Source organism: Urocitellus parryii, chromosome 3, assembly GCF_045843805.1.
Source record: "Urocitellus parryii isolate mUroPar1 chromosome 3, mUroPar1.hap1, whole genome shotgun sequence".
Classification (NCBI taxonomy): domain Eukaryota; kingdom Metazoa; phylum Chordata; class Mammalia; order Rodentia; family Sciuridae; genus Urocitellus; species Urocitellus parryii.
In genome coordinates, this window is record NC_135533.1 from 112,621,700 (window position 1) to 112,646,959 (window position 25,260).

Genomic DNA, 25,260 nt, shown 5'->3' on the forward strand with positions numbered 1-25,260 from the left:
CTTATTATTGTTGTTTTTGCAGTGATGGGCATCAAACTCAGAGCCTTATACATACTAAGCAAGCATTCTACCATTGAGCCATATCCACAGTCCTCATGGACTATTAAATAAAAAATTTTTTTTTTCAGTACTGGGTATTGAACCCAGGACCTCTTGTAAGTGCTCTACCACTATATCCTCAGACCTCCTTTTCTTTTGTAGTTCTTGGTATTGAATCCAGGGCTTCATGAATGCTAGGCAATAAATGGCCTCCAGACACTTATTTTTATAGTTGAGACAGGGTCTTATTAAATTGCCAGGGCTGGCTTGGGGCTTGCAATCCTTCTGCCTCAGTCTCCTGAGTAGCTGGGATTATAGGCTTGTGCCACCACACCTGGTTAATATATTTATTTATTTAAAATTATTTAAAAAACTTTTAAAAATTCTTTTAGGAACTGGGATTGAACCCAGGGGTGCTTACAACTGGACTACATCTCCAGCTGAGTTGTTGAGGGTCTTGATAAATTGCCTAGGGTCTTGCTAAATTGCTGAGGCTAACCTTGAACTTGTGATCCTCCTGCCTCAGCCTCCTGGGTTGCTGGCATTATAGGTGTGTGCCACCATGCCCAGTTTATTTATTTTTAAAAATATTTTTTAGTTGTAGTTGGACACAATACCTTTATTTTATTTATTTTTATATGGTGCTGAGGATCAAACCCAGCACCTTGCATGTGCTAGGTGAGCACTCTACTGCTGAGCCACGAGCCCAGCCCCCAGTTTATTTTTTTAAGACACAGGGTGTCATTATTTTGCTCAGACTGGCCACAAACTTCTGGGCTTCAGTGATCCCCCTGTGCAGCCTCCCCAGCAGTTGGGACTATAGGCATACACCACCATACCTAGCTGCTGCTTCTTTCTTTTCCCCCTTGCCTAGTCATTTTTAGTTTTATATTCTCAACCCAGCATGTTTTTGAGCTTCAGTCAATAGAAATAATAGTTTTTCAAAATAAACTACACACATCTACCATGAATAGATTTACTTCTGATTTCTGAGTGAGATAGTAGTGAAGGTAGTAGTTTCATTTTGCAAATGGAAGATTATTTCATTGCCTTTAGTCTGTTCATTTTCTCCTTTATTGTTTAGGGCATGAGAAGTATATTGCAGATTCTTTGCAAAGTCTTGAAAAATGTCTATGTGTGACAATATGATATTCCATAGGGTTACAAATACAGTTGTAACTTTTTTTTTCATACTGAAAATTGAAGTCAGTGTTTCTCTATCACTCAGCTACACCCCCATCATTTTCTTAAAATTAAAAAAAAATTTTTTTGAGTTAGATTCTTGCCAACTTGCTGAGGCTGTATTCAAACTTGCAATCTTCCTGTCTCCATCTCCCAAATTGCTGGAATTACAGGCAGGTGTCACTGCACCTCATCAGATATGAACTTTTAAAAGCATGTAAGAAAATTTTGTTCAACAGAAGTTGCATTTCAAAGGCTTCTTTAGATTTAGAGAGCATTGCCTATTGTGGCATTGTAACACATGTCGTGATCCTAAGCATGGGGACTGGAGTGGGATTGCCTGGGTTTAGTCTGAAATCTTTCACAACTTTGAGATATTGGATAAGGTATTTAACTTTTCTTCACCTTATTGCTGTCTATAAAGTGGAAATATTGCTATGGCCTACTTTACAGGGTTGCTGTGAGGATTGGATCAATTCATACATGTATACTGTTTTGAACAGTTCCAGGCATGAAGTAAGTACTAAGCAAGTGTTAGATGTGGTGGTGGTTTTACTCTTCAGAGTAGGAGGAGATGATTTAATGTTAGATAGGGATTGATGTCATTGATTGTGATCCTTTATACAGAGTGTTAGATTTTAAACAGTTTGTGTGACCTTAGAATAGAAAATGTTTTGCTAGTTAAATTATTGTTCTTTTAACTCCAAATCCATTTATTTATTCTGCCTTGTGATCCTGAGGCCCAGACTCCACAAGTCACATTTCTGCTTGGCCACATGCTCCCTGTTGCGAACAAGGGCATTGACTGCCTAGAAGAGGAGGGAGGGACTTGCTTTTTCTGCTCTGCTTGCCATTTCTGTGACTGCTGCCCTAACAACACTTCTTCATCCCTGCAGCAGCAGTACCTTCCTGTAGCAGTTGCTGGATCCAGTTTGCAGTTTTTCCAAGGACCAGTTTCATCAAGCTTTCTTCAGAGATCACTAGCGCCAGCCAGCACCGCTCTTTAGAGGCCTGGGTCACAGGCACATTGGTCCTCTACTTGGAAATCTGAGACATCAGCACCAGCTGAGCAGTGCCTTCCCAGAAGTCTGAGTTTGAGTTCCTGAGTTCTTCCTCTAAGCATTTGTTAGCCCTGCACTAGGGGTGGTAGTTGCTTCCTGCAGTTGTCAAGACTATGATTGCTAAGAGTTCTTTTTTTTTTTTTCCCCTTTAGCCGTGTACTGAAAAACTTGAAATTCAGTTAACAAAATCTTGTATTAAATTCTCTTTGTTCAAATAACTGGTGTGGTTTCTGTCCTCTGACTGAATTCTGGCTGATAGAGGTGGTAACAAGTAGGAGTCCATGTGGGTTCACTTAAACACTTGTGATTACTTTTTTTTTTTTTTTAAGGAGTAATTCTAAGATGCTAAGTAATTTGATATATTATCTCAGGATAATCTTATGGAAAATATGAATCTTTTGGATTTAATGATAGTGAAGCTGAATTACATAATCATAAATTATGATATGTGATAGAAACTTATAGGAAGTCTGCACCAAGATGCAGGACTCTATTTTTAAAAAATCTAATCTTATGTAGTAGTATACTGTTTCCTGGATGAAGGCATGCTTGTTGAATTTATAGTTTTCACAAATATGAGATAGATATTACACCGAAAGAATCAGGATTCAAAGTAGTACTGACATACTAGAATGATATGATGAAACCACCAAAATACTCTATGATCTGGAAGACAGGAACCATGTCTATTTTCTTTTTTTATGTCCAGTCTTTTTTTTTTTTCCCCCCTTGGTACCAGGATTGAATCTAGGGTATTTTACCACTGAGCTATATCTCCAGCCCTTTTTATTTTTTGTTTTGAGACAGGATCTTGCTAATTTGCTTAGGGCCTCGCTAAGTTGCTGAGGCTGGCTTTGAACTTGTGATCTTTTTGTCTCAGCCTCCTGAGATGCTGGGATTACAGGTATGTACCATCACACCCACTTACATCCAGTCTCTATTAAATGTCTGGTACAGAAGTATGTGCTCTGTAGTTGAATATATTGACAAATCAATGGGCTGGGGATGTGGCTCAAGCAGTAGCGTGCTCGCCTGGCATGCGTGTGGCCTGGGTTCGATCCTCAGCACCACATACAAATAAAGATGTTGTGTCCGCCGAAAAACTAAAAAATAAATATTAAAATTCTCTCTCTCTTAAAAAAATATATTGACAAATCAAGGCAAAATTCATCAATCATAAATGAGGTTCTGCATTTGGGTTCTAATATTTGTGAACAAGTTTACTTATCAGTAATTTGTGGGAAAAGAGGTTGTAACTATAACAAGAACTAACTATATTCAATCACTGATGAATATAGCCGTAGTATTCATTAATGAATATAGAGTATTAAAATATAGAAAGCTGATAGCTGTTGCTTCTCAATTCTGAGTTTGAGTCTACTTTTGGAAATCATATTTTTAGAGGAACGTATTAGTTAACTACAGAGCATCTTAAAACATGGCTAGATCAAGGGATGAACATTTGAGGGAACTTGGGGTATTTAAATAGCTTAGTGAGGAAACATTTCCCACTTCTTACCTAAGGATTTGCTGTCACTGCAGATGGCTAAAGTGACAAATTTGTGATAACTTCTTTTTTTAAGGATATACTAAGAATGCCTATAATCCCAGCTATTCAGGAGACTGAGGTTGGAGGATTACTTGAGCCAGGTTGAGTTAGAAACCAACCTGGGTAAACATAGTGAGACCTGTCTCAAAAAAAAAAAAAAATCCCTAAAGGATATCCTGAGAAAACACTGGACAGTGAAGGAAGGGAGAATGACTGGTGTGTATGTGTATATCTCTATGTCTGTCTATCAATATATCCATCTATCAGTAGATCAATCTTCTTTTTACTGTAAATAGGTAACTTTACAAGGATAGAAGTTTAGCACACAACAGTTCTAAACCACAGAAGCTACAGAGGCAAACAAAAGATGTGAAAGCAGTGAACAGAATCTCAAGGCAGATAATTAATATGGTGTTTTAGGGGATGTAGGAGAGGAAAAACTTCTACCCTCTTAATTAAGTGAAGGGGGTCTGCAAATTAAGCTGATGAGACATTAACAGAGAAAAAAGGTTTATAGTATGCATATGGGAGCTGACAGAAGAAGTAGCTGGTTTATTAAATGCATAAAGTTAAAGCCTTATATCCCTAACTAGTAGGCAAAAAAGAATAGGGAGATACAGTTTTTGTGAGAATAGGTTTCTTTAGACAAAACAAATGAGTTTTTAGAATTGAAGGGAAATAAGAAAGTTTGTGGAAATCTCTTGTTTATACAGGTACCAGTGATCTCTCCATCTCATCCAGGACCGTGAAATAAAAGGGTATTTATGGAAGGATTATTTTCATTTTTCTTCCTGGGGTTAGACTTGCCCCGAAAAGGGAATTTGTGATAGCCTCATTTCCCAGAAGTTACTATTGAGGGAAGCTCCTAGATAACGGATAGTAATACAAGTGATTCTTGTCCCTGGACATGCAAATGATTCTTTCCATATGGAGGGGCAATTGATTTTCTTCCTCTCCTGAAAAGGCCAGTTTTGCGTATATCCAAAAATTAATTTCAGCATTCCTGATTGTCTGTACATGTGTTGTCCTTTGAGTTCTCCTCTGAACTGGCTGTTGTATTTTCCTGGGTCACTCATTAAGGAGTGAAAGTTTTTGATGAGTTAAAGTTTTTGATGTGGGATCATTTGATATTGTGTGAGAGTTATGATCTTATCATTATGAAAATAGGATCAGGGTTCTTTAGTAGATTTTATTCACTGGTTCCCCTCTCAAAGCCTATCAGCAAAGGAGAGGGTAAAAGTACCATGTTCAGAAATCAGTAATACCCTCATGGATTTTTATTTTTCACAATTGCTGAAGATAATGCTTTTAAAAATCGAATGGCATGTGATATAAAGTATTCATATCTATGAGTTACATGTTTAAATTGCATTTATTTGTAATGATTGAATTTAAACTTTTAATAATTATTTTTGACCTTTGGATATCTGTTATTACAAGTAAATGAAGCAAACTGTTTTCTCCATTAGACTTAAAAGAAGGAAGCTGGCTATTCACCAAATAAAATAGTAATGATTTATTTATAACCATATCAAGTAAAGTCAATAGTGTAGAGATGCAGAGGTTATGAATATCAGAATTTTGTTGTGATAAATCTCCAAATTATTTTAGATTGTGAGTATATGTTTGTGGTGTAGGTTCTGTTATTGACAGGTTGAAACTGTGGGAATTAACAAATAAATGCAATTTTAATGTTATTTTTATATAAACTGGGAAGTGAATTTTTTTTTTTGTACTGGGGGTTGAACCAGGAGGTGCTTTACCATAGAGCTACATCCTCAGCCCTTTTTATTTACTTTTTAAAAATTCCAGACAGGGTCTTACTAAGTTGCTTAGAGCCTGGCTCAGTTGCTGAGGCTGGCCTCAGACTTCTGATCGTCCTGCCAAAGCTTTGCAAGTCTCTGGGATTGTAGGCCTGTGCCACCACACCTGGCTGGAACTCATTTTCAAATGAGCAAAAGTAGTTTTATTAGACATAGTTTTAGCATAGCTTGTTCAGTCTGTAAGAAAGATAGGCCTGAGTAGTCTTTCATCATTTCCCAAACTACAGGGACAATGTTTTATCAGATCTTAATAGGCATCCAAGTAGTGCATAAAATATTGTGTTTTCAAATAATTCTGAGAGGAGGTATAAAATGGTTAAGAGTAGGGACTTCAGAGCCAGACAAGCTGAATTTGAATTATAGCCCTACAGTTAATTCCCTTGATACTTTCACTTCCTCCCTTTTTGTTATTTAACCTTTGTCTTCCTTTGCAGTAGTACAGCTTTATAGAGATTTTGAATAGTAAACAAGTGAACATCTATAAAGCACTTAGAATAGTGTGACAGGCACATACTAATTGTTCAATGATTATAACAATAATCATTCTTTTTTTAAAAAATTTTTTTTTTAGTTGTCAATGGACTTTATTTATATGTGGTGCTGAGAATCGAATCCAGTGCCTCACACATGCTAGGCAAGCACTTTACTACTGAGCTGCAACCCCAGCCCCACAATAATTATTCTTTTTTTTTTCTAAGAGAGAGAGAGAGAGAGAATTTTTTTAATATTTATTTTTCAGTTTTTGGTGGACACAACATCTTTATTTTTATGTGGTGCTGAGGATCGAACCCAGCGTCCCGTGCATGCCAGGTGAGTGCACTACCACTTGAGCCACATCTCCAGCCCCACAATAATTATTCTTAATGGGAAACACTGTATATGCTATCTGATTTTTGGAGGCTCACACTATATATTAGCATATTAAAGGCTCTAAGGAAGTCATGCAGTAACCAAATCTATCTTCCTCCAGATTATTATAAAGTATTGGCAAGAATTGATCAGGAGGGGCTGGGGATGTGGCTCAAGCGGTAGCGCGCTCGCCTGGCATGCGTGCGGCCCGGGTTCGATACTCAGCACCACATACCAACAACGATGTTGTGTCCGCCGAGAACTAAAAAATAAATATTTAAAAAAATAAATAAATAAAATTAAAAAAAATTGATCAGGAATCGGCTAAGGCTTTCGTATCTTAAGAAATGAAACTTTTAAAGGTGTGGGTGAGGAATTTCAAATTATTTATATTAATTCCCTCCAAGTTGACCATGGAGTAGCTTTTCAACGATGCCTATTTTTTAAAAATATTTTTTTAGTTGTAGATGAACACAATATCTTTATTTTACTTATTTATTTTTTTATGTGGTTCTGAGAATCGAACTCAGTGCCTCACACATGCAAGGCAAGCGCTCTACCATTGTGCAACAACACCAGCCCCAAGGATGCCTATTTTTTTTTTTAATATTTTTTAGGTGATCACTTAGGCAGCACGTATACTAAAATTGGAACCATACAGAGAAGATTAGCATGGCCCTGCGCAAGGATGACTCACAAATTCGTGAAGCGTTCCATATTTTATTGGATAGAGAGAAAGGATGGGAGAGGAGGGGAGGAGTAGGGAGGATAGGAAGGGCAGCAGAATAGAATAGACAATATGATTGATGTATGTACATTCCATGTATGTATTATATGTCAAAATACATTCTGCTGTCATGTACGACTAAAAATAAATAAATAAAAAAAGAATTTTAACAGAGGAAAAAATATTTTTTAGTTGTAGTTGACACAATACCTTTATTTTATTTATTTATTTTTATGTGGTGCTGAAGATCGAATCCAGGGCCTCGCACGTGCTAGGTGAACGCTCTACCACTGAGCCACAACCCCAGCCCAGGATGCCTATTTTTTAAAATCTATGTTTTTCCCATTTTTAAAAAATTGGTACATTAGGCTTGTGTATAATGGTGGGATTTGTTGTTACATATTTGTACATGCACACAATATAACAATATAATTTGGCTAATATCACTCCCCAGTATTTTGCATTTCCCTGTTTCGATAGGCACTAGTGTAACATATGCAGTTGAGGGGAGAAATAAAGAATGTCCATGTGCTAATTCCCTTTTTAATGTTTTATTCACTCAAATCACTTAATACAATTTTACTGTATAGGTTCTTAATCAAGAAAATGACAATCCTTACTACAAACAAAATAATTCAGGCTGATAAAAGCTTAAGTGCTAGATTTAAAGTTTTAAGTCTTAGGCCTTAAGTCCAGCAGATGCACTCACTCAGACTGCAGGGATCCTCAAGAACTCATGGAGGCTTCTCCTGGTGTGGAGTTGATGGCTGACTGAGGAGATGGTTGTAAGGAGAAGTCGCATTTCTCACCAGGGTCAGGAGACTGTTGTAGAGTTTGAGAGCAGTGAGGACAACACAGAGGATCAGGCAGATGATGATGAGAGTTAGGATGTCAGTCCAGGTCCTCATCAAGCTGTCCAGCATGTGTGCCTTAGTATTGGCTGGCTAAGTGTCTGTTCATTTGTTCCATTATTTTTACTAAATTTTGGGAGCTTCTGCTCGCTCTATGGGTCCCTATCAGCTGTTACCAGGTTTCTTAGTGACATCTTATATCTTAAAGAGGACATGTGGTCTGGTGGTTTCCGCCCTGAGACCCCTCTATCTCTTATCAGGATTATGACAAATGACATGTGACTTCACCCTGACTCTTGTTAGGGTTGTGGAAAGTGACTTGCTTTTATGGGGCTGTGCCTGATTGACATATTGGAGGGCTCTGTGGCTTGCTGGGTGAGACTGCAGTTTATTTTAAGATGGAGTTGCTTAGGCTAAGGCCTAAGGCCATCCTTACACCCTCTCTTCCTTCCCCGGTGCCTTTCCTCTATTCTCAAGAATGCCTGTTAAGATCATTTAAGTGAGTTTGAAAAGTACTTGCCTAGTTGTCCTGGGACCTGGGAATTTATTAAAGGATAAGTGGCAGTTCTGCTTTAGGGGTTGGCCTTGTAAGAGCTGATGACCTCTGGTCTAGGCTGATGATGTAGCTTCTCTGTTTCTTTTTGACAGCCTATAAAGCTCCAAACCTGCTCTGTCCAATAGTACTTCCTGTGAAGATGGTCATTTCTGCATCTGCACTGTAGTTTGTTAGCCACTAGCTATCAAGTGTAGCTATTGTGCACTTGCAGTGTGACTAGTACATCTGTGGAACTGATTCTTTAATTTTAATTTGGTAAAATAAAAATTTAAAGAGCCACATATACCTGGTGGCTGCCATATTGGTAAATAATTTGGATCCCATTTACTTTTCTTACCTTACATACTTTTACATTCTATTCTGCACTTAACACTGACTTCTGCCTCTTCTCCAACATGGCTAGTCCTTATTGCCTTCCCCCTACCTTTAGATACCTAAACTCATTTCTATCTGCATGGCCAACTTCTTTACTTCCTTCTGATTAGTTACTCTTTGATCTGGTCTTTGATCACTGGTCTAATTAGGTGCAGCCTGTGTAGGAAGACTTCTTCCCCTATGGAAGCTCAGGGCTTTGCAAGACATAAATAACTGGCTAAAGCCTAATTTTCACAGATGGAGTCAGTGTTTTATTTATTGATTTTTAACAAGCCACCTATTTTGTTTTTTCTCTGGATTTTTATTCTGTAGTGCCTAGGAGCTTACCTGAAATATAAATAATCTTATTGTGGGGCTGGGGTTGTAGCTTAGTGGTCAAGTGCTTGCCTAGCATGTGTGAGGCACTGGGTTAGATTCTTGGCACCGCATAAAAAAATAAATAAATAAAATATGGGTAAAATTTTTAAAAAATAATCTTATTGTATTCTAGCTCTGTAATATTCTAGCTCTTAACCTAAGGCCTTAAGTTTTATCTCTTAACATTTTTGACCCATTCCCTACCTCCACCTATCTTATTATCTTTCTTTCACTGTTGGCTAGGTTGCACTGCAGGGCAAACCCCTTTTAAAAAATGTTTCTTTTTTTCTATTTCACTTTCTTTTAGATGAATCAAGTTTTAAAATGATTTTATTATTTTTCTGTTAACTTGCTAATTACGTTTTCAGTCATAATTTCCTTGACTTGATTATATTACAATGCAAATCCTTGATTTAATATAGTCTAATAAAATTAATAATTTTACTCTTTACTTGGGTCTGGTAGAACCTTAGAACCTTGATAAAATGTGGCATATAGTCTAGCCCATCTACATCATCAAGACTTTATAAAATGCAGTCTCATGCCCCACTGTGAATGTGTTGAATCTGAATCTGCCTTTTAACACAATCCTCAAGTGAGGATTGTATATATTAAGGCTTGAGAAACCATATAGAACTTTAGCTCTATTTCTCACCTCCTACTTATTGTGCTATAAATATTTTAAGCTTCACATTACAGTTATTATTTTGCATATATGATATTCATTTTTATTTATTCTTTCTAGTATTAATCATTCTCTCTTGCATTTCCATGTTTCTCTCTGGGATAGTTTTCTTTCATTGTTTATTTTAATATTTCTTTTAATGTAGGCGTGCTGTTAATTCCCTTTTTTGAGTCATCAAATTTTGTTTTACTTTTATTTTTAAAATTGAGATATATTTCACATATCACAAAATGCACCCATGTTAAAGTGGTTTTTAGTGTAGTCACAGTGATATACAGCAATCACTACTATCTAATTCCAAAACATTGGCTTACTCTCAAAAGAAATTCTGTGCCATTAGGAGTCATTCCCCATTCCTTCCCTGCCTTTTAAAAAAATTTTTTTTAGGGCCTTGGGATGTGGCTCAAGTGGTGGTGCGCTTGCCTAGCATGCGTGAGGCACTGGGTTAGATTCTCAGCACCACATAAAATAAAATAAAGATGTTGTGTCCACCTAAAACTAAAAAATAAATATTTAAAAATTGTTTTTAGTTGTAGGTGGACATAATATCTTTATTTTATTTATTTTTTATGTGGTGGTGAGGATTGAACCTAGTGCCTCATGTGTGCTAGTCAAACGTTCCACCATTGAGCTACAATCCCAGGGCCCCCATTTCTCCCTTTTGCTAACCCCTGGCAACTACTAATCTGCCTTCTGTCTCTGTGGGTTTGTTTATTATGAATATTTAACACAAAGAGAATCATAGAATATGTGCAGTCCTGCATACTTTGTGTCTAGAGCTTCTTCCACTTCACATTGATATTTACAGGGTTACATGTTGTAATATATATTGGTATTTCATTTTTTGTGGTTGATTTAATATTCCATTGTATGGTTTTGTCACATTTTGTTTATTCATCAGTTGATGGACATTTGGATTGTTTTCACTTTTTGACTGTTATAAGTAATGTCTCTCTTAACATTTGTGTACTAGTTTTTTTTTTTTTTTTTGGTACTAGGGATTGAACCCAGGGGCGTTTAATCACTGAGCCACATCCCTAGCCCTTTTTAAACATTTTATTTAGAGACAAGGTCTTTGCTGAGTTGCTAAGTTGCCGAGACTTTCTTTGAATTTGCAATCCTCCTACTTCTGCCTCCCGAACTGCTGGGATTATAAGCATGCGCTACTGCACCTGGCTACTAGTTTTTATGTGTTTTATATTTTCAGTTCATTTCAGTAGATGTCCTGGAGTACACTTAATGGGTCATAAGATAACTTTTATCTTTTGAGGACTTGCCAAGGTGGTTTCCACAGCAGTTGCACCATTGTGTATCCTACCAACAATGTGTAAGTGTCCCTATTTCACCTTCATATTTGAAAAATATTTTCTCTGGGTATAGAATTTTAGGTTAGGTCCTGTTTCAGTTTTCATCTTTTCTGTTGAGTACACAGCTTATAGCTTTTTGAAGGAAATGCATCTCCCCCGGCTTTAATATTTTCTCTATTTTTGTGTTTTAGCAGTTTGACTATGACGTGTGCAGTGGTGATTTTCTTTGTGTTATCTTGGGGTTGGATGAAATTCTTAAAGCAGTGTGTTCAATATTGCTTTAAAGTTGTTGTCTTTCATCAGTTTTAGAAAATTTTTGGTCACAAGTTATTCAAAGTTTATGCATGTATTATGCCAAAATGAACTCCATTATGTATAACCTTAATGCACTAATAAAAACATTAAAAAAAGATACTCAAACAGTATTCTACTCCCTTGTCTCTCCGTTCTTTCCAGAATTTCAGTCATATGTGTATTACACCTCTTTCTTGAGCATGTTACTTATGTCTTTAATATGCTCATCTTACCCACTCTCTTTTTATTTTCTGTGGTTCAGTTTGGGTATTTTCTATGGACTTGTCTTCTACTTTATTAATCCTGTTGCATAAAATCTTGCTAAATCTAAATCTATTCATATAGTTTTTAATTTCTGGTATTATATATTTTAGTTTAGTAAGGTACATTGAATTTTTTATTCTGTGGTCAATTCTCTAGTGAAATTTGTACATGTCATCTTTCTCTCTTTTTTATCTGTTGGGGATTGAACCCAGGGTTGCTCTTTCACTGAGCTATATTCCCAGCCCCTTTTATTTTTTATTTTGAGGGTCTTGCCAGGTTCCTCAAGCTGGCCTTGAACTTGAGATTTTCCTGCCTTAACCTTACAAGTCAATGGGATCACAGGTGTATGCCACTGCACCTGGCTTTAAAAAATGTTTTTTGATAGGGCCCTGCTAGACTGGTCTAGACTCTTGGGCTCAAGCTGTCCTCCTGCTCCTGCCTTGGCCTCTTGAGTAACTAGGACTACCACTGCACCTGGCCTGTTTTTTTTTTTTTAATTAAAAAATTTTAAAAAATATTTATTTTTTAGTTGTAGTTGGACACGTTACCTTAATTTTATTTATTTTTATGTGGTGCCAAGGGTCAAACCCAGGGCCTCCCACATGCTAGGCGAATGTTCTACCACTGAGCCACAACTATGATTGCTGCTGTCTGTATAGCAGTCACTGCTGTCTTTTTTTTTTTTTTTTTTTCATTTGTGTGGAATATCTTTTTCTCTGCCTTTACTTTTCAGTCTGTATTTAAAGCTGAAGTGAGTCTCTTGTGGGCAGCCTACAGTTAGATTTGGTCTTTTTACTTGCTCAACAACTCTGTGTTTTGATTTGAAAATTTAATGCATTGACATAAAAAATAATTATTGTTAGGTAAAGAACTTGGTATTGTTAGTTGTTTTCTTGCCCTTTTTTTAGATCTTTTGGTCTTTTCTTCCTCTCACTATCTGCTTTTGTGATTTTTTTTAAATTTATTTTATTGCTTTTGTGATTTGATGATTTTCTTTAATACGCTTTGATGCCTTTAACTTTTGTATACCTACTGTAGGTTTTTGCTTTGTGATTATCAAGGCTCATATAAACCATAGTTATAACAATTTATTTTACATTCATATACAATGGGGAAAGGATAGTCTACAATAAATGGTGCTGGGAAAACTGGATATCCACAGGCAAAAAAGAAGAAAGAGAAATTGAATCCTTATCTTACACCATGTACAAAAATCAATTCAAGATGGATATAGGGATTTGTCTATAATCCCAGTGATTTGGGAGGCTGAGGCAGGAGGATGGCAAGTTCAAGGTCAGCCTCAGTAACTTGGTGAGCCCTCAGCAACTTAGCAAGATCAAAAATAAAAAAATTGAGGGCTGGGGATGTGGCTCAAGCGGTAGCCCGCCTGTCTGGCATTCGTGCGGCCTGGGTTCGATCCTCAGCACCACATACAAACAAAGATGTTGTGTCTGCCGAAAACTAAGAAATAAAATATTAAAAAAAAAAAATTGAAAGGACTGGGGATGTAGCTCAGTAATAAAGCAGCCCTGGGTTCAGTCCCCAGTATCAAAACCAAAATAAACACAAAACCAAAAATCAACTCAAATGATTGATGATTTAGACTAAGGCTTTCAACCCTAAAACTCCTAGAAGAAAACATAGAGGAAAATCTTTTTTTTTTTTTTTTTTTTTTTTTTTTTTTAAAGAGAGAGTGAGAGAGGAGAGAAAGAGAGAGAGAGAGAGAGAGAGAATTTTTAATATTTATTTTTTAGTTCTCGGTGGACACAACATCTTTGTTGGTATGTGGTGCTGAGGATAGAACCCGGCCGCACGAACGCCAGGCGAGCGCGCTACCACTTGAGCCACATCCCCAGCCCAAGAGGAAAATCTTCATGACCTCTTGCTAGTTATTTTTTAGAGACCCAGAAATAGAATTTATTTCTACAACTTGTGGCTAATTCTAGCGTTAAGTAGAGTCATGATGATTGTATTTTCCAAGTGAAATCAGTCTTACATGTATTCAATGTCTTGTACATTGATTTGACGATGGGATAAAATAATTAAAAATCAAAACTATTTAGGAAAATCCTGATTGTTTAGTAAACATTACATAGTTCATTCACTTTCAAACAATATGTTTCATGATCATTATTTTTAAAAAACCTTTAATAATACATCATTGATTAGCTACTTCCAGTGTGAGGAAGTTGAAGGATATACCTTAAACACAGATATTTGAAACTTCTAGAATATTTTAGCATTTTGAATTTTACTGAAAGTCTAGGATATACTATCCTTATGAAGAGAAGAACAATGGTCACAAATGTAGATTAGATCTGTCTTTGTGGAAATTGTTCTTTTTAGTATAGACATTTTGGTGAGGAATCTGTTATGTTGTGTACATTGGCGTACTGCATCAAATCAGATTCATCCTCTTTTTAAATTTACACACACACACACACACACACATACTATCACACACTTAGAGGGACACAATACCTTTCTTTTATTTATGTATTGTTTGGTACTGAGAATTGAACCCGTGCCTCACATGTGCTAGGCAGGCGCTCCACCACTGAGCCACAACCCCCAGCCCCAGATTCATCCTCTTTTTTTTTTTTTTAATGTTTCCAAGTCCAAACTCCTGTGTCTTTTTTTTTTTTAACATTTATTTATTTATTAGTTATTGGCGGACACAACATCTTTGTTTGTATGTGGTGCTGGAGGATCGAACCCGGGCCGCACGCATGCCAGGCGAGCGTGCTACCGCTTGAGCCACATCCCCAGCCCCAGATTCATCCTCTTTTGAAGAACAGTATTGAACTTGGTCTTTTTTTTTTTTTTTCAAAGAGTGAGAGAGGAGAGAGAGAGAGACAGAGAATTTTTAATATTTTTATTTGTTAGTTCTCGGCAGACACAACATCTTTGTTGGTATGTGGTGCTGAGGATCGAACCCGGGCCACACGCATGCCAGGCGAGCGCGCTACCGCTTGAGCCACATCCCCAGCCCTGAACTTGGTCTTAAATGAAGACATGGGGTAGAAAATTATACTTTTTTTTTAAAAAAATTTGCTTACGTTAGGCTTGCTTAGAATTATGAAATATCTCTCCTGATACTATTGTGTTAAATTTTTTCTCTTTAAACTTAGTGCAGTTTTAAAAATGAATTAAAACTTGACTCATTCACTCTCTTTGGTTTTAAGGTCACTGTTATCAAATCACAGAAAATTTAGGAATATTGAAAAACAGATCTCAGATTGCAGGATATACTTCACAGCTGAATTTTTTTGTGTGTGGTCTCCCTAATCTGATGTTGAAATTTCATGGTAGTAGTCAAATTCAGTTACCAAATTTGCCAGTCCAAAAAGATTGAATCGAACATTAAGATACTTTAATTTTTTTTAAACTTGCATGTACTCGTTGTTTACATTTGGATAGGAAATAAAATTTAAGAAAGTAAAAAAATGGGCTGGGGATGTGGTTCAAGCGGTAGCGCGCTTGCCTAGCATGAGTGCGGCCCAGGTTCGATCCTCAGCACCACGTACAAACAAAGATGTTGTGTCTGCCGAGAACTAAAAAATAAACATTAAAATAACTCTCTCTCTTTCTCTCTCTCTCTCTCTCTTTAAAAAAAAAAAGTAAAAAATGCTCCATAATGTTACATCAAGTAAGTAACAGCTTAGCATTGTTAGTATTTTGATTTTATGCTTTCATTATTTTTTGAAGTCGAACGATCTTAACATGTTGAAATCATGTTGTCTATGTATGTTTTTATTTTGGTTTTTCCCTAGTTAACTTTAAATTGCTAAGGAAAACTTCAGTATTTTTTTTGCATGCATTTATTTATTCATTCATTCACCCATTCATTCCTCCATCCTGTCAGTCAATAAATTTGTACAAATATTTATACAAATATGAATGTATATAACTGTTACACAAATGTATGTATGTATTCAAGGCACTGTGTTGCTGCTTCATGGAAAGTTTACTATATTTCAGGGGACAAAAGTCAAATATAATGTAAAGCAGATGGGGAAGAATATCCATGTTTTATTTAGGTTCAAACAAGGAACCTGACTGGATTATCTGAACTGTGTTTGACAATTTCTTTGTAGATTTCTCTTTTTGGTGCTAAGACTATTGGCCGGAGAAGTCCTGATGAACCAGTACTGAGCAAAGCTGAATTTGTTGAGAAAGTTCGTCAGAGTAACCAGGCTTGTCACGATGGCGATTTCCACACAGCTATTGTCCTGTACAATGAAGCCCTGGCTGTTGACCCTCAGAACTGCATTTTATACAGCAATAGATCTGCAGCCTACATGAAAATCCAGCAGTATGACAAGGCACTGGATGACGCAATCAAAGCCCGGCTTCTCAATCCCAAATGGCCAAAGGTAGAAGTTTATTGAATTTCACAGAATCTTTTGTGAAATCTTTTAGTTCAGTGTAATATTTATTGATTCAGTACAGGTATTAGTAAAATAATCTGTACTTTAGCAAAATGTGGAATGAATGACTTCATTGAGCTTGTATGCTGGTGACTGGATTCCTTTTTAATGCTTTGGAAATATGCTTTCTCTTTCCAAGTTTAATTCTTTTTCTGTATGTTTGGAATTTTATTTTTTCTCTCACCTTCTTGATAGGATTCCTTCTAGTTATTTGGATTGTGTGACGTCCTTTTTTGGGCAGATGTTTTGGATGGGGTACAGAGGTCATATTTCTCTCCTTAAATTTAAAATGAATTAATTTTATTTTGTCATACCTACTTGTTTTTAGAATGTTATTTAATCAGAGATATTTCATATTTTTAATAAATCACTGTAATTATCTATATTTTCTTGAATACTGAAAGGCTTGAGTTGTTACTTTTTTTTCTCTTTTTTTCCTCATTTTGTTGCCCAGGCTGTTCTCAAACTCCTGGGCTCAAGTGATCTGTGTCAGACTCTCAAGTAGCTGGGACTATGGGTGTACTGTGCCCTGCTTTGTTATCTTTGTTTTGGGCACATAAATGCTTCTTGACTTACACTAGGGCTATGTCACAATAAACCCATCCTAGGTTGAAAACAGCATGAATCAAAAATGTATTTAATACACCTATCTACCAGACATCATAGATTAGCTTACCCTCCCTTATATGTGCTCTTAACACTTAAACATTGGTCTAAGTTGGACAAAATTATCTAACATTAAATCCTGTTGTATAATAGAATGTTGACTGTCTAATGTAATTTATTAAGTTTCTATATCAAAAAACACTAGCCACAGTGTTAGGATGCTGTAAGGTATTGTACACTGTACAACACACTGCAGAGGGTTAGACACTTGTGATTGTGCTGATAGGAACTGTGGTGTACTGCCCCTGCTCAGCTTCATTAGATGGCACCCTACTGCATGATCCTACTGCATGATCTTTGTTTTGTGCACATAGATGTCTCCAGCCCATTCCTTCAAGCCTGGGACAAGATCAAAATTCAAATTTCCAAGTTTGTTTTCTACCAAATTTATATCACTTTTGTACCATTAGAAAGTTGAAAAATCATAAGTTAAACCATTGTAAGTAAGTTGGGGACTATCCAGTCATTTGACCCTATAGGCTATTATTGAATTTTCTGTTGTAGTCCATTGATCTATGTGTTTATTCTTATGCCCTAACCATGATGCCTTAGTTATTGCAGATTTACAGAAAGTCTAACATCAGGTATTGTAACCTTGTTCATTTTTTTTCTCAGTTATATTTGCTATTCTATGTTTTCACATTTCTATATAAGTTGCAGACTTAATTTCTTCAAAAAGTATCCTGGGAAGTTAAAATGATTGTATTGAAATTTTAGATAAATTTGGAGAGAATTGCCATCTTAACATTCTTGAGTGTTCCAATTTGTGAACATGTTATTATGCCTTCTATTATTATTCATTGTGTAGTTTTTATAGTTCAGGGTTACATATGTTTTGTTTTTATTTATTCCCAGATTTTTTTTTTCTTTTCACAATTTTTTTTTGGAATATTGTTGTAGGTAATGATGGGATTTGTTGTTACATATTATACAAGCACATAATACAACAATATAATTTGGCCAATAGATTTTTTTTTGTGTGTGTGTTGCTGGGGATTGAACCCAGGGTCTTGTACATGTGAAGCAAGCATTCTTTACCAACATAGCTATGTCCCCAACCCATTCCACAAGTTTTAACATAATATCTTCATTATAATTCAGGTAAGAATATTTTCTGATTTTTATTCTAAGAACCTTTTTGATCCATGGATTATTTAGAAATTTGTTGTTTAGCTGGGCATGGTGGTGCATGCCTATAATCCCAGCAGCTCAGGAGGCTGAGGCAGGCAGGAAGATTACAAGTTTAGAGCCAGTCCCAGCAACTTAGTGGGGCCCTGTCTCAAAATTAAAAAAAAAAAAAAAAAAAAAAAGGGCTAGGGACATGCCTTAGTGATTAAGCATCCCCTGGGTTCAATCCTTGGTATTAAAAAAAAATGCTGTTTAATCTCCAAATGTTGGTATTTTCTTAGTTATTTTGTTATTGCTGATTTCTAATTTGATTTCATTACATTCAAACAACATACCCTTTGTGAAATATCAAAATTTCCTTATGAACTATCATAAAGAGTGCTTTTAAATTTACTGAAGCTTGTTTTATTGCCTAGCATATAGTTTATACTGGAGGGTCTACCATAGTACTTGAAAAGAATATAAATTTTATGGTTGTCAGATATAGTCCTGTAGATATCAGTTAAGATGATTGCTAATGTTCATATCTTCTGTCTTTGCTGACTTATTTGCCTAGTTATTCTGTCAATTGCTGCAATAAAAAGTTAAAGTCTCCAACTAAGATTTTGAAATTTTCTATTTAACACCTTAATATTATTAATTTTACTTTTTTCTGGTACTGGGCACCCTACCACTGAGCTACATTCCCAGCCCTTTTTATTTTTTATTTTGAGACAGTGTCTCAGTAAATTGCCCAGTCTGTCCTTGAACTTGTGATCTTCTTGCCTCAGCCTTCCAAGTTACTGGGATTACAGATATGCCAACCATGTACAGCAATACTGTCAGTTTTGCTTCATGTATTTTCTTTTTTTAAATAAGGTTTTTTTTGTTTACATTTATTTGTTTATTCACTTACTTATTTTTTTGTACCAGGAATTGGACCCAGGGGCATTTAACAACAGAAGCACATCCCCAGTCCTTTTTAATTTTTCATTTTATTATTATTATTATTACTACCAGGGATTGAACTCAGGGGCACTTGACCACTGGGCCGCATCCCCAGCCGGCTGTATAGAGTCTCACTGAGTTGCCTAGTGCCTTGCTGTTGCTGAAGCTGGTTTTGAATTTGCAATCCTCCTGTCTCAGCTTCCTGAGCCACTGGGATTACAGGCGTGCGCCACCGAGCCTGGCCCTTTTTATTTTTTATTTTGAGACACGGTCTCACTAAGTTGTTTAGGGCCTCACTAAGTTGCTGAGACTGGCTTTGAACTTGTGATCCTCTTACCTCAGCCTCCGGAGTCGCATGGATTATAGGTGTGCGCCACCACTCCAGACTTGCTTCTGTATTTTCAAGGTTCATACTGTTAATGTATACATATAACATATTATTATGTCTTGATAAATTGATCATTTTATTTTCATGAAATATGATGATAAAGAATCTCTCTCTGGTAGTAATATTCTACTTACTCTTTGTCTTTTACTCTAGATCATTTAAAACAAATTTTTTAATTGTAGATGAACACAATATTTTATTTATTTTTATGTGGTGCTGAAGATAGAATCTAGTGCCTCACATGTGCGAGCCAAGCGCTCTACCACTGAGCTACGACCCCAGCCTCTCTAGATCATTTTTTTTAATATTTATTTTTAGTTGTAGTTGTACACAATACCTTTATTTTATTTATTTATTTTTATATGGTCCTGAGGATCAAACCCAGGGCCTTGCATGTGCTAGACGAGCACTCTACCGCTGAGCCACAACCCAAGCTCTGTAGATCATTTTTATCCATGTATTTTCAATCTCTGGGACCTTATATTCAAAATTCATCTCTTTTGGATAGCATATAGCTATATCTTACTTCTTAAATAAATTTTGTCAATTTCTGCCATTTAATTGGAATTTTTGTTCACTATCACTGACTGTAATTATTGGTGGTGATGATTTTGCAGCTACCGTTTTATTATTTCTTTTTAAATTTGTCTTCCCTTTTCTTTGCTTTTCCTGCCATTTGTTGGCTTATTTGAATACTTCTTAGAGTTGATTTTTTTTTCTCTTGAGAAGGTTTTCCATAGTTTTTGATTGTGATCAATTTGTTTGGCAGATGATTATCTTAGAATAGAGCTATGAACTGTTTCTTTGAGTGGTAGCTCAATCTCAGTTCAGATACTTTGTTGTTTATTGAAGTGCTTTGGATTGTTCCATGCATATGTGACTTGAGTATCATCATTTTTTTTTGCTCTTTTCCTTTTGGGATCCCTTTCTCACTTTTCCATCTCCTTGGTCAGTCTGTAGTTTCCTGGACTTCACTGTTCTGGTTTCCCAGGCCAGAAAGACTTTTCCCCCCTACCAGTACTCCCGTCATACTGCTCCTCCTCTGACTGCATGTGATCCTTGCAAAAAATGAGAATGCACTTCACGGCTTCCTTCCTCCAGAATGTGCCCTCCCCTTACTGTCCGTTGCATTCAGGGAGCTTTTTTTAAAAAATCACATCTAGATTTTATGGTTGTTTTCTGTGTGAGAGTGAGTCCAGTAGGATCTTGCTTAGTCATTATTAGAAGCAGAATTGATATCATTCAGTGACCTAAGGTTCCTCATGACCAGTGGATTCCCAACAAACTCATCTTGTCTCCTTGGACCAGGACCAGGTCACCTTCTCGGGTTGTTTTTGATATTGGGGTGCTTAGCCACTGAGCCACATCATCAGCCCTTTTTATGTTTTTTATTTTGAGACAGGGTCTTGCTAAGTTACTCAGAATCTTGCTAAATTGCTAAGGCTGGGTTTGAACTCATGTTCCTCCTGCCTCAGCCTCCCAAGTCCCTGAGATTACAGGTGTATGCCACTACACCCCGCCCAGGTCACCTTCTTGATATTTTGAGTTCTTTCACTAGGATCCTTGTCCCCATTTAGGTCATTTCATGTATTAGAATATTTATCTCTTTTTTCCTTTTCCAAGAAGCCCAGGAAGGCCTGCTGGATGATCACAGACGCTGTTCCCCTGGCCAACAGCACACCAATACCAGAAATGTGAATAAGATAGTCCCAGATTATAGAACCTAACTTCTAGTTGACCACAAGCCCAGATCAATAAAGACAGTCCACTCAGCTCTCTTTGTTTACATTATAAATTGTCCTATCATTAGAAGTGAAGTTCTGAAGTCTCTAGATATTACTGTTGAATTTTCTATTTCCCTCTTCAGTTCTGTAAGTTTTTGCTTCATGTATTTTTTGGTGGGTTGTTGGGTACATAGGTTTTTATAAATGTATGTTTTCCTGAAAGATTGATTCTTTCATCATTACAAAATATTATTTGTCTCTAGTAAGAATTCTTGTCTTAAAATCTATTTTGTCTGATATTAATATAGCCACTTCAGCTCTCTTTTTATTACTACTTTGTATGGTATGTCTTTTGCCATATATTTCTTTCCAACTTATTTGTGTTTTTGAAATGAGTATCTTGTAGACACCATATAGTTGCATCATGTTTTTTAAACCGTTTTTGCTAATCTCTTTCTTTTGATTGTAATGCTTAATCCATTTGTATTTAATGTAACTGTTAATGAGATGGATTTATGCCTGCAATTTTTCTAGTTTTCTGTATATCTTATGGCTTCTCTGGCTCTCTGTTCTCCCATTGCTTCCTTCTTCTGTATTAAATAGATATTTTCTAGTATATCATTTCAATTGTTTCTCTCTCTCTCTCTCTCCCTCTCTCTCTCTCTCTCTCTCTCTCTCTCTTTCTCTCTCTCTCTCTCTCTCTCTCTGTGTGTGTGTGTGTGTGTGTGTGTGTGTGTGTATGTATTTTTCAGTGGTAGGGATTGAACCCAGAACCTTTCACTTGCAAGGCAAGTCCTTTACCACTGAGCTACACCCCTCAGCCCTTTTTACTTTTTATTTTGGGTTAGGGTCTCACTAAGTTGCTTAAACTAGCCTTGAATTTTTGATCCTCCTGCTTCAGTCTCCCAAGTAGCTGGGATTATAGGTGTGCACCACCATGCCCAACAACTGTATATATTTTAAGTTTTCTTGGTGATTGCCTAGGGATTATAACTAATGTTTCACTTTAAAACAATGTAGTATGAATTCATATAACTTTAAAATGGTATGCAAAAACATTCTGTATAGCTCTATTCTTCCTTCCTTTACATCATTTTAATTTAAATAGTATACAAAAACCTTACTCCAGTATAACTATTCCCTTCTATATTCCTTTGTCCTACTATTGTCATAAAAATTACATTTTATACATTTTGAGCCCATCAACTTAGTTTTATGGTATGCCATTTTCTTTTAAATCAGATAAGAGGAAAAACAAAGCTTCAAACTAAACATATTTGTATTATCTTTTATCTATGCAGTTTCCTTTACAGGTCCTCTTTATTTCTTAATGTGGATTTAAGTGACTCTCTAGTGTTTCAGTGTAGCCTGAAAGACTTCCTTTAATATTACTTGTAGAACATCCATACTAGCAACAAATTGTTTTTAAATTTTTTTTTTTTTTTTTAGTTGTAGACGGACACAACACCTTTATTTTGTTTATTTACTTTTATGTGGTGCTGAGGATATATGCTAGGCAAGCACTCTACTGCTGAGCTACAATCCCAGCCCCAAATAGTTGTTTTTATTACCTAGGAACATCTCAATTTCTTCTTCTTTTAAAATTTTTTAAAAATTTATTTGTTCTAATCAGTTATACATGACAGCAGAATGTTCTTCGATTCATTTTACACAAATGGAGTACAATTTTTCACTTCTCTGGTTGAACATGAAGTAGGATCACACCATTTGTGCAATCTCTTCTTCATATAAATATATTTTTTTAATCTTTTTCTTTTTTGGGGGGTGGTTACTGAGGATTGAACTCAGGGGCACTCAACCACTGAGCCACATCCCTAGCCCTATTTTGTATTTTATTTATAGACAGGGCCTCGCTGAGTTGCTTTGTGCCTTGCTGTTGGTGAGGCTGGCTTTGAACTCGCGATCATCCTGCCTCAGCCTCCCAAGCTGCTGGGACGATGGGCGTGCATCGTCCATTTTTAAAGGATAGTTTCTTCATTTTTAAAGGATAGTTTTGTTGGATATAGAATTGTTGTTTTTCAGTTCTTTGAATTCATCATTCCTTTGACTTTTGGACCCTTAGGTGTTTTTTTTTTTTTTTTTAATTTGTTCTTTTTAGTTATACAAGATAGTAGAATGTATTTTGGCAAATTATACATACATAAAGTATAATTTATTCTAATTAGGATCCTATTCTTGTGGTTGTACATGATGTGGCCTGGTCGTGTATTTATATTTAAATCTTAGTAGGGACCCTTTGGTTTCTGATGAGATGTCAACTGTTAATATTATAAGGGTTTTTGTTTGTTTGTTTGGGTATGTGATGAGTCACCTCTCTCTTGCTGCTTTCAAAATTCTCTGTTTTTTTTTTTTTTTTTTTTAACCATTTGAGTATCATGAGTCTAGATGTGGATTTGAGTTTATCCCACCTGGAGTTCATTGAGCTTACTGGATGAATAATGTTTTTGATGAAAATTGGGGAGTTTTTGGGTATTTTTTCTTCAGATATTCTGCCCTTTTCTTACTCTCTTTTCTTTGCAGAGCCCTGTTATGCATGGGTTGGTAGCTTGATTGTGTTATACTGTTCTCTTGAATTTCTGTTTATTTTTGATATTCTACTTTTTGTTTTTGTTTCTCAGAAATTTACCTATTTAAAGTTTGCTTAGCATTCTATCTAGTGAAATTTATTGATCCCTTCTAGTGAATTTTTATTTTCAGTTATTATATTTTTAAAATATCATAATTCCTATTTTGTTCCTTGTAAAATATGTATAATTTATATCTCTTGATATTTTCTATTTGGTGAGACATCATGCTTACAGTTTTCTTCAGTGTTCTCTCTATATATACATCTATAGATAGATAGATACTTAATATATATATATATATATATATATATTTAGGTCTTTGAACGTATACATTTTGGCTGATTGATTTTTTTTCTTTCTCCTTCTCCTCCTCCTCCCCTTGCTCTCCTTGATAAAACTCATATGTGCTAGGCAGCTGCTGTGTCACTAAGTTACATCTCTGCCTCCTGATTTAATTTGTCCAGTAAGTCTAACATGTTGATTTTTTCAGTTTCTGGTGACTATTTTTTTCTCCAGTGTATGGGCCATATTTACCTGTTTATATTTGTACGATTTTTTTTTTCATGAGAAGTGGACATTTTAAGTTATATAAAGTGGAAACTTTGGAAATCAAATTCCTCTTTTTCCCAGGTTTGTTAGTTCTGTTCTTGTTTTTAAGGAGGTAAAAATTTAGTTATTTAGAAGCTTTTTGTAGACCTTTAGAATGATCATCAAGAAAGAGGATTTTTCATATGTAAGCATGTGACACATCCACTTAAATTGAAGTTGAACTTTATATTCTATTGTAGGAGAGGAAAAATATATTTCCTGTTACCCAAGTTCTCTGTAGGGTCCCTACCCACAATAAAAGATGATTAACAAGAGAAAAGTGTACACATTTATTTAATATAAGTTATATATGATATGGGAGCCTTCATAAAATGAATGGTTAAATCCCAGTGTTTTTATCCTAGGTTTGATAAATAGTATCAAAAAAAAACATAGAAAGACATGATAGTATAAAGGGTCTATGAGCTAAGGATAATAAACTGGGGGAAATTTAGCTAAGATCTGTTTTTTTTGGATTTTTCTCACTGTCCCTCCTTCTTTGGAGGTAAGGGTAATCCTTTCCTCATAGTAGAGAAGGCCTTATGACTTGGTTTAGAGGATTGTCAGAGAAGTCTTCCTGTGCCTGTGATTTCTCAGATTCCTTCATCTTAAAATATTTAATTTGCACAATTTTTCATATCTCTGGTTGTATACAAAGTATATTCATACCAATTCATGTCTTCATACACATACTTTGGATAATGTTGTCCATCACATTCCACCATTTTGCTTTATGTGTGTAATATGAATTTTAATGCATTCCACTGTCATATATAAATCAAAAAATTTTAATTTGCCCAAGTGCCATATTTAGAAGTAGCATGTCCTGAACCCTGTCACTAATATAAGCTAAATTACATAATAGCTAGTTTGTCATGAATTTCTTTAAAACAATTTTTATT

At 35.8% G+C, this 25,260-nt stretch overlaps 1 protein-coding gene and 1 non-coding gene across 2 annotated transcripts in view; both read left to right on the forward strand.

The window, feature by feature from the left end:
* The window catches only part of Ttc28 (tetratricopeptide repeat domain 28), a 595,992-nt gene that overhangs the window by 14,464 nt on the left and 556,268 nt on the right, over positions 1 to 25,260 (forward strand). The window contains exon 2 of the mRNA XM_026412187.2: positions 16,017 to 16,295. Within this exon, the coding sequence (XP_026267972.2) occupies positions 16,017 to 16,295 (279 nt within the window). The remainder of the gene's footprint in view (positions 1 to 16,016; positions 16,296 to 25,260) is intronic.
* Positions 7,121 to 7,226, forward strand: LOC113199294 (U6 spliceosomal RNA). Its single transcript, XR_003302948.2, has one exon. It is a non-coding gene; the product is annotated as a U6 spliceosomal RNA (small nuclear RNA).